Here is a 10,361-nt window from a genome sequence, read left to right as displayed (position 1 = left end):
TAAAATGCTAATAATAATAATTGAGAAATTCAATCAAAAAATTCTAAATTAGCAAATATTAATGTGACAACTTGACTAATTATTTAGAATATAAGAAAACATTAGAATATAATTAATTATTAGAATATAAGAAAACAAACCAGTCAATTCGACCAGACTCAATCCATCAGGTAGTAGGTCAGTTTAAAAAATGTACATATTTAAAAACTGTTTTAAAAATACATGTGTGTATTTAAAATAATATTGAATAATTTAAACGATCATACAATATAAATAGTTTATTTGGAGTTACTTCAAGTATTACAGTATTATTTGCATACAGGAAGGCACAAACTGATAACGGCAACAAATTATCACTTTGAAAAAAGATTAAAAACTTCAAATAAGAATAATGCCAATAATAACAACAATAATAATTATTATGATTAAGAGTACATTAACCCAGACAAAGCAAGTATGCGTTGCGTTGGCAATATGAATATTTAAAGAATCCAAGATTACATTTACAAGGCTAATAACATTATAAATTAATAAATAATACAGGCCAACATTGTAGAATTGAATACAATGTTGCAGGACTGTGACGAAGGCGCACGATCATTCATATTAATTCATATGTATTGCGGTCTTCCCTTTGGGGAGAGGTCTTGTGGGGGCTGTCTGGAGGACGTGTGCGTGTGAACAAATGGCGAGAGAAGGAGGCTGGGGGGGTAAAGTGCGGGGGGGAGGTAACCGGTGGGAGACGGCCCTGTAGTGCAGTGGGAGGACTATTCCATGCCTGGACTTGTGGCGGCTGCAGCGCGCAGCTTCGGCTTGTGGAGGAAGTGTGTCGAAGTGGTGGTTCTGTGCACCACTGCGTTCTGTGTGGTTTAGGATTTTAAAAAAGAAGAGCAAGAAGTGTTTGGGGTACAACTTGAGCCTCTGATTGTGCAAAGAGGGGCTCTGATGAGTGAGCTAAATGACGGGCTGAGGGCTCTTTAACCTCCGTCCAACTCTTTCTCTCTTTCTGCACCTCTTGACTGACAAAAGAAGGGCAAAGCAAGACTCCAAAGTAGCTTCCATGCTGTCTGCAAAGGTAAGGCTGAACTTTTCTCCTTTTTCCACACTGTCAATCATTACCAACAGGGAGGATTTGTAACCTCTGCCTGCTCACAACAAGCTAACGGAAGGATTACTGTGGTGCACAGTGGAGTATTTTTTGTCATTTCATCGGGTTTGTAATAGCAAAACAGGCTACTTCTCACAGTATTTACCTTGGCAGTGTCCCACTAAGGTGTGTGCATGGAGATGTGTGCTTTCAGCAGTGGACAGAGAAGGGAGTCATTCAAAGTGATGTGAAAGCCTTTTTTATTCTGGTTATTGAACGTTCTATGACTCACTCTCATCTACTTGCTTCAATGGCGCAGGTCATAATGTGAAACATATGCTGCCATTATTGTGGAAGACTGTAGCCGGGAGCGCCAAAAAGAAACAAGGCTCTCTTTTTTTGGTACTTTTGTCGAATGTTTGATCTACTGGTGAATTTTCATGGAGCACACAGCTGCTGCGTTTTCAAGCCCCCCTGAGGGTGGTCATCATTTTGATGACATGTACAAGACAACTTCCAGTCCTCTGCACCCTAAGTACAGTACATCACTAGTTAAAATGAGACACAAGCCTCCATATTCGTCATTCTTTTCAGCGGCAGGTCATTCCCAAAGCAAGCTGATCTCTTTCAAGATTTGCCTTAATTACAGACCAAGCCAGACAGGAGAAATAATTTTGAACTGGCAATTATGGCTTTTGTTGCTGCTTCTATTTTTGAAGTCGGAGGATTTTGAACAATGTATGTCCCTGGAGGCCAAGAATTGTGCATATAGCAAGCAGCAATTTAACGGCACAAATGTACAATCCTGATTTTGTGTGCCACTTGGCTGACATGTGTAAGCCATTAAAGTAAAAGAGGAAGGGACCTTTGAGGAACTGAAGCACTATGAAATGCTTTGGAATGAACATGGAGTGAGAGTGGGAACGTAATCCATTTTGGGACACATTCCAACATGACCTTGGGATAGGGAACGATAATTAGGGAGTACTTTTGGAGCCTTAAAGCTGCACAGAGAGAGGCCTATGTTAATTTTTTTCTGCCCCGTTCATAAAAAAATGTGACAACTACATGTTAGCTTTCCAGCGTTACCATATAAACTTGCCCAAAATACCAAGTTACCCAATTTGTGGCTTTTTCTGCTTTAGTTTTTATGGCTTTGTTTATTTCAGTTCTCCAGCCTGCTGCAAATGGGTGTCACAGCCGCAGTACGAGCTTGAGGACACGGCAGGAAAAGGCAGGACGGGATTCTGGCCTTGTCCCTCTCCCATTATGTCACTTTGGATATGTTTTGCTGCAGTGTGAGGCATAGACGCCTTCCAAGTTTAAATATGTGGGATAAGTGAAGGTGGTATCGCAGTTATTTAGGCGGCTATTAGATTTGAACTCCAGTACCAGCAGGAGTCTAAAGCCAGGGGATCAAGAAGTGCTCATAGCACAAAGACATGAAGCGGATAAGAGAAAATGCAGCCTAAATTTAGTGGAGGCATCCAGACTTCCTGTGTTATTTTGGGGATTTTGTTTTGGATTCAAGCTACCCTTATGGTCCTAAGACCGACAGTCTGCAGTGGGGGTAAATGTGTTAAAATGACCATTGTGTGTTGTCACAATATGACCGACGTAGAGAGTCAAATATGGTCGTCTGTAGTCTGAATGAGGTGTTTGGGGGTTGAGGTTGATTCTGCAGGGGCATGGGCGGGACTTTGCAACTACTTGTACTTGGTCATTGACCATTTGTGTCATGATATAAAACTTTGAAGATATCCGTATTACATATGTGCTAGCATGTTCCAGAGAATGTTGAGCACAACCTTTAGGAGGTGCCACATATGTCACATGACCCCATGGGTTGTCCTAATTTTTTCACGACTATAGGAGGTGTGTCCAAACTTTTCCCAGCGAGGGCCGCATACGGCAATATCAAAGGATGCTGGGTCCACTTTGATGTTTAAAATTGTCTAAACCAACCCATGTACAAGTAGATAAGCTAGCAAGTCATGTGTATTTAAAGAAAAAACAGCTTACTAAATGTCAGTTTTGTGATATAGGTGACAAAGTGTATTATTACTTTTTCGCCATTTTACTTTTTCTGCTATTACGATGTTATGCTCCTACATTTGTTTTTGTCATAAGTTACAATTTTTTATGTTAATATTATAACTTTATTATAATATTTCTACTTTATTCTTGTAAAATGACTGCTCTTTTTTCCGTTTTTGTTAGGTTTCATGTTTAATTGCATTCTAAAAATGTGTAGAGGGCGGATTAAAATAATCAGCCACCAGCTGCAAACAGTGTTGTCTCCGTCAACGATGACGATAACACAATTATATCATCAACAAAGCTTTTTTCATGACGAAAACAAGACGGTGACAGCTAAACAGCTCTCTTTGATGACTAAAACGTGACAAGTAGTGAGTGAGTTTTCGTTGATGAGACGAGACTGGACGAAAATGTTAGTGGGTGGTCTATCCAACGTTTAAAATGCATGACATTTCTTCCTATTGTGTATGTAATCTTTCAGTCAAAAACTAAAATGTAGCAATGCATCCTAGCTTAGCATGCAGCGCACTTCCTTCTCAACACGCCGGTGGCCGGTGATGTGGGCAATGGGAGCACTTTTGGTGGGAAACAACGCACTGATTTGTGGATATTAATAATAACATATATTTAAAGGTACCCTGAGCAAACTGACTATTTCAGAAGTGTGTATCAAACTGGTCTCCCTTTTCATTAATCAGTACCCAAGAAGTAGCTCTTGTTTTCAAAAAGGTTGGCAACCCCTGATATTGAACATGCAGGGATTTTTGAGCGGACAGCAAGTGTAATGTTAAAACATGAATATATCTATCTATCCATCCATGCATCCATCCATCCATCCATGTATCTATATATCTCGTGACACCCATAATATATAATACATACAGACACGCATGTGTATATTATGTTTTTTAAGATATGCTATACCTACATTTGGTGTTGTATCCCCTTGTAGACCTTTACAGGAGTTATACTTTGTATACAGAGAAAGAGTAATTGTTCTGTTTTTTTCCTCATCCAATTTCCAGTCATTAGACACAACTTATGTTTTTATTTTATTTTATTTTTTTTTACTGAAACTGAAATGACTAAAACTAGACTGAAACATTTTTAGTTTTCATCGACTAAAACTAGACTAAAACTGGACTAAAACTATCACATATAGAACTGACTAAAATGTGACTACAACAAGAAGCAGTTTCTTCCAAATGACTAAGACTAAAAATAAAATGGTTGCCAAAAACAGCACTCTCTACAAATGACCCCTGGACACATTTTGGACACCCATGATGTATAGCATTTGGTGGATTTTGTCTGCAATTAATGACATACATTATGTAAAACAAATATTTCCTGCCTCCTTAAGCTTGTTTTTCTTGTCTCCATGAGTCATTTTCACAAATATGCAAAAGCAATCTACGCGATGATGATGACATCACTGATGGAAATTACAGCCCGGGAGCCTGTCGACATGTAGCAACCGGCAGAATCAGACACAAACAAACATCCCTGTGGCTCAACCCAATACTGTGGATAACCTTTCCTTGACAAGTATGCAAGGTTTTTGCCAACTCTTGTCACCACAATGAACTCCAAATATAAAAACAACCACAAGACCAATGTCCACATGATTAGGCCATGATTTACACCTTATCTCAGAACATTTGGAATTGGAACTTTTATCTCACGTTGTAGCTGCTTGTAAGGAATATTCCATAATAAAGTGGTGGTTAGGTGAAGGGTGTGGCTTCTCTAACAGAGGTAAGCCTTCCCTAAAACCTTTATATACTTCAATTCCTGGAGATTTTACCCACAAAGATAACTTTTTTGGGGCCATCTTGTGCAGCCTAGTCAAACTCTTACTTGCAGGGGTAAGAGCTGCAGGGCAAAGGGAGCCAGACACACCCTAATCCCCCAAACATCATGACCTTAATAAATCTGTCACAGCTTGTTCACAGCAGACCTGATCACTAGTTTTTTGGTGGTGTTGCGAGAAAATCTGCCTAGCCACCATCCTAACTCTCACAGTGCCATGGGTGGCCATGGGATTTTGAGCTCCTTGGCACACTGCTTTTTCTGCCTTTGTGAGTTAATGTTGTGGCTCATACTGGAACAAAAGCATTCGGAGCAAATTAAAGAGCAATTATCTTTTAGTGCGTGCCGGGGCAAGTCATTCACCTCAGTTCCAGTGATGAATGGGAGAAAGGGTCTTGGATAAAGATGGGGCTTAGAGACACATAACAGAATGGTGTGAAATTAGTAAATAGGCCGCCAGTTGATACGCAGTAGAGTAACCCACATTTATCACGGTTAATTGGTTCCAGACTTGACCGTGGTAAGTGAATTTCTGCGAAGTAGGATTCCTTATTTATTAATAGAATATTTTTGTAGTTAGAGCATAGAAAACCAGTTGACGACCTTTTAAATAGTTTTTTTTAATCATTATTGGAGACCTATAGACATGAGCTAACACTAACACTAACACTATAGTCACCTTTACACTTGTATCACCCATTATAGTAGATATATAAAGAGTAAAGAAGCCATTTAAGACATAAATAATACTCGTGCTTGTGTGAGTTGGTATGAATGTGTTCCCTTAGGGAACTGAGTAGCAGGACGCATGGGAAGTGACGTTGGAGTTCGGAGTTGAGTTTTAGCTTGGTGTGTGTTACGGCTGCAACAGTGGCCCGTGTTTTTATTAGGGATTATTGTGCCTGTTGTGAGATAATTCAAACCTACCATAAAAGTCTGTTGTTCCGGTGATCAAGTCTAGTGCTGCTGTGTCACCAAACATTATAGTAACACCTAGTGACCAGCCTAGAGTACTACATGTTATCGCATCCTTGTGTCTTCTGAATGCCTTGTTTTTGTAGTTAGTCCATTTAGCCATTTTTGTGCTTGAAAATGCTTAATTTAGACAAAAAATAATAATATTTGCTTAAAGAAACATATTTATTTGACTAACAATTAGGGCTGTCAAATGTTTGAAAATGTAATCAAATTAATCACAGTTTTCAAATTAATCATGATTAATCACCATTTGCAACTATGTCTGAAGTATGCCCATTTTTACTGAATTTTAGGAACGGAATGATTATACAGTATTTGTATGTATTGGCAGCTTCAAATGAACTGCAAATTTAAATCAAGCTAAAAGATACCACACAAAATGCATTTGCCTAACACGGGTCTCTTTAATAGCAGCAGAACATTTGAATCACACTTTAACAGTGCTATTAAGAGCAGTGAGGGGTTGTGCTGAAAGACATCACACAATTTAAGTCACGTGTTTTGAGTCTAGATGTATTTTCTGGGATTTCCAAGCATACTTAAATGCAGCAAATTGTGCTCACATGGTAGTGAGTGATAAGAATATCCATTTACTGTTTTACTTTGTTTTTCTGTTAATTATTACCGCTCATACATGCATAATAAAGACGTTGTTGTGATGTTTGGAGTGTCCCTGAAAGCACCTTGTGGTCGTCTAGTCACAGGGAGGAAGTGTGGTTCCAATGACAAACAGACTAGAGACGTGTTTGTGAGTTGGAGATACATATGTGGTGTTGGAATTGCACTGCTGTTGATGTGTTCAGGTCAGAATAACTTTATAAAAGAGCGGCAGGCTCTGTGTGATTGCGTGACACTATTGTGCCAATGTCTGCTGTCATAACAGAGAGGTGTGGCTTGACATGATGAGCATGCGTTGATTACGCTAAAAAAATTAGCTTAATTAATTAAATAAATTAGTTACCGCCATTAATGCGCTATTTTTGACAGCCCTACTAATAATAGCCCAAAACAGCATGATTTATTAATTATTATATTTTTGAAAAAACGTAATGGAGTGAATCCTACAAATCCGAACCGTGATGTGGCGAGGAAAGACTGTACCACAATATATTTTTTGGCATATAAATTACGATAGAATCCTTTCAAAACAGGTTACAGTTTACAGAGCTGACATATGCTGTAACATACAGTATTGCATCATTTCTAGTTTTCGGACGTGTGTGCTTACAGTGTAGTTGCTCTGTGTAGTTGTTTTTAGCTGTTTATTATTCTCTCTCTAGACTCTTATTAAACTGCTTGCTAATTTCCTGTTCATAGCTGGTTACCCTCCGCTGTAACCAACTGCTTCAACTAGACTTCTGTTAAAGCGTACCAAATCAGAGGTGTCCAAAGTGTAGCCCGCGGGCCATTTGCGGGCCATGGGTGATTTTTTTAATTGACCTTCAGCATGTGTTAAACGCAACTATACAAGAAAACAAACAAAAACAAGAAAAAAATGAAAAAAATTGTAATTTTATGAGAATAAAGTATAACTACTATAATAAAGTCATAATATTAATACGAAAAAGTGTAACATTGTGACAATCATAATGTCGTAATACTATGAGAAAAAATACTTTCTAAATAATTTTCACAATATTAGTAACAAAACAAAGACTAAAGTTGCAAGTTTTTTGAAAATTTTGTTGTGAAAAAGTTGTGATATTATGAGAATAAAGTCTAAATATTATGGGACTAGAGTCACAGTGTTCTGAAAAAAGCTACAGTAAGACAGTTGAAATTTGTAAAATTGAAAAACAACAGCAAAAATGAAAAAACGAGCAGTGGAGAAAAAGTAAGTATTCGCATTGTCACCAGGCAGGCTGATTTTTCCATATAACTTGCTAGTACTTGTATATCTACATGGGTTGGTTTACAAAATGTAAAAATATCAAAGTGGCCCCCGTATCCTTTGATTTTATTGTGTACGGCCCTCGTCGAGAAAAATTTGGACACCCCTGTACTAAGCACGTATTATTCTGTTGTTTCGCTACTTTACATCCAAGCAAGCTTAGCAGTAAGCATGGTTCTTTGTCTCCTCCTCCTCCACGCTCTTCCTTGGTGTGTCACATGTTTGGCTATTCCTCGTCTTCCAGTGATAATGATACTCGTAAGAAATGTAGTCGATTTCCCGCAATGGAGTCAAGGAGTAACTTATAGAAGCAGCTCTATGGAAGGTCATAATTTAGCCACACTTGCTACAACGCGATACATTACACTGACACGTTGCAGTCTGTTGCAGCTTGTCGCTCTCAATTTTCTCTCAATTTTTTTCTGAAGGTTGCATCCTCAACATGCAATAGGGCAATTGAATTAAAATCTTTATCGTATGCCAAATGTATGTCTTAGCTAGTTTAAACATGACAATATCACAACTTGACTTGACTGCTTTGGGAAGTTGAGCTACATCCATGCGACAGCCCAACTCTTTCGGGCAGCATTATTCTGCTCAGTATGGCACTTGCATGAGAGGAGTTCTGAACATTCAGATTCTCCCATCACATTAAGAATGATAGCAATCGAAAATAATGGATTAATTGTCAATTTCCCCCAAAGTTAATAAATGAATGACAGTCACATAAAAACTACTTGTAGATTTATATAAACTTGTGCAGTGTGGAACACATTTAATTTTGTGGACTGATCAAAATAAATGTTTTTACCCCCCACCCAATTTCTTAGAAGACAATGAATACGTAATGTGCACAATTTCCTTAGGATTGTGTAGTTATATCTGTTCTCACCTTTCTACCTTTCTAAGTTATGTAGCGTGCAATATTTACTCCTATGTGAAGCATTTTTTCTACTTTTGGCACACCAAATAAACTTAAGACTTTCACAACACTGGGTCACACAGAGGTTAAGTGTTGGTTAGATTCCAATCTAATCTCTAGTTAGCAAAGCACTTTGACACATCCAAAACAGTACAAAGCTCCCATTTCTCATCCCTGCCCTGGAGACACGCGGATACTAAGTACTGGCCAACCTGTTCATTAATTTCCCATTAGTCAACAGTTTTTTTTTCATGGGAATCTCAAGGGAAAAAGACTAACCCCACCATTAGTTCTAACAATCCCTAAGGACCTCTCGGCCAGGCTTCCACACAGACGCACACACACCAAACACCCAGCTCTGTTTCCCCGAGTGATGACCTCTTCAGACACATGGCCTCTTTCATTCCGCTCGGAGGCTTGGTTTAAGCCTCGGCTGAAACGTTCCCGCTTTATGACTCCCTCTCTGGCCCCCCTTGAAAGTGCTGGGTTGATGCCTGCAGTCATTTCAGAATCAACTGTCAGACACATTCTTGACTGTCAATAGTTGAATCAAGGCTAACAATCAGGGTCATTCCAGAAGGATGATGATATCTTTTGGCATTCATTCGGGAAAACGGTTGGGATTTTTGTTTGTGCAATTTTTGTTTGGATACAATCCCACTAATGTATCAAAAAATCTTCCTGGCGCCAAGGGATTAATGATTTAATGTTAGTCATAAAGTTTTACCAAGATGTCGACAGCTGCTCTATGTCTTGGGTCATTTAGAAGCATTAGAAGGTTTGAGTGAGACATTTTAGTTGGATTGTTTTACACCAGTTTTCCTCATTTCTGCATTGATTATGTGGGGTTAATTTTTGATTTATCGTGTCTTGAAGCACTTGAGGCAAAATGAGTGCACTACTTGACTGCAACCACCAGAGAGAGGTGCTGTTGTTCAGTCTCATGTAGTTTGCAGTCTGAAGAAGAACAACATGACACACCATGATATGCCACCTGAACAGCATTATTCGTCTCAATATGACACTATCATCAAAACAGGAGTTCAGAACATTCACAGAAATAATCTTGCTCATTCATTTCCATTGTTAACTTTTCCTATAGTCAGTCAATGTAGACACTTGGTCATCTATACTGTAGTACAAACCACAGAGTTTGGGCGTTTATGTTTCTGTAAACCCGCCTCCTAAACATAGTTCATTTAAATAGTAACAGTTAAAAAAATACAACAACCCTGGACTAATTTTTTAAACTATTATGAAATTATGACAGGGATAAAGGTTTGTCGGATGTAGAATAAAAACATCTATCAGGTAACATATTAGTATCAGTATTAAAAAAGTATCAGTCCAGGAACTGGCCACACAGTTGGATCATGGTTATCATGTCAGCCTCACAGTCAGGAAGTCAAGAGTTTGAATCTTGGTTGGAACGGCTGTGTGAGTTCTACCTGTGTGTATGTCGGTTTTCTCCGGCTACTCCGGCATCCTCTCACGTCCAACAAACATACATGTTAGGCTAATTGGAGACTCTAAATTGTTCCTAGGTGTGAATGTGATGCACTTCTTTTGCCCCAATGTGCCTTGTGATTGACTGACAGCCAGTCCAGGGTGTACCCCGCCTCTTGCCTGAA

The 10,361-nt window shown here is 38.8% G+C and overlaps 1 protein-coding gene across 2 annotated transcripts in view; it reads left to right on the top strand.

The window, feature by feature from the left end:
- Positions 1–760: 760 nt before the first annotated feature.
- Positions 761–10,361, top strand: part of LOC129171841 (tensin-3-like) — a 39,327-nt gene continuing 29,726 nt past the window's right edge. For both annotated transcript variants that reach the window (XM_054760884.1, XM_054760874.1), the window contains exon 1: positions 761–1,075. In XM_054760884.1, the coding sequence (XP_054616859.1) occupies positions 1,061–1,075 (15 nt within the window). In that variant the 5' untranslated portion in view covers positions 761–1,060. The remainder of the gene's footprint in view (positions 1,076–10,361) is intronic.

The sequence above is a fragment of the Dunckerocampus dactyliophorus genome, chromosome 2 (assembly GCF_027744805.1).
Source record: "Dunckerocampus dactyliophorus isolate RoL2022-P2 chromosome 2, RoL_Ddac_1.1, whole genome shotgun sequence".
In the NCBI taxonomy this organism is placed as follows: domain Eukaryota; kingdom Metazoa; phylum Chordata; class Actinopteri; order Syngnathiformes; family Syngnathidae; genus Dunckerocampus; species Dunckerocampus dactyliophorus.
The sequence above is the reverse complement of the archived record's forward strand: the minus strand, read 5'-3'. Positions and strand labels throughout refer to the sequence as shown.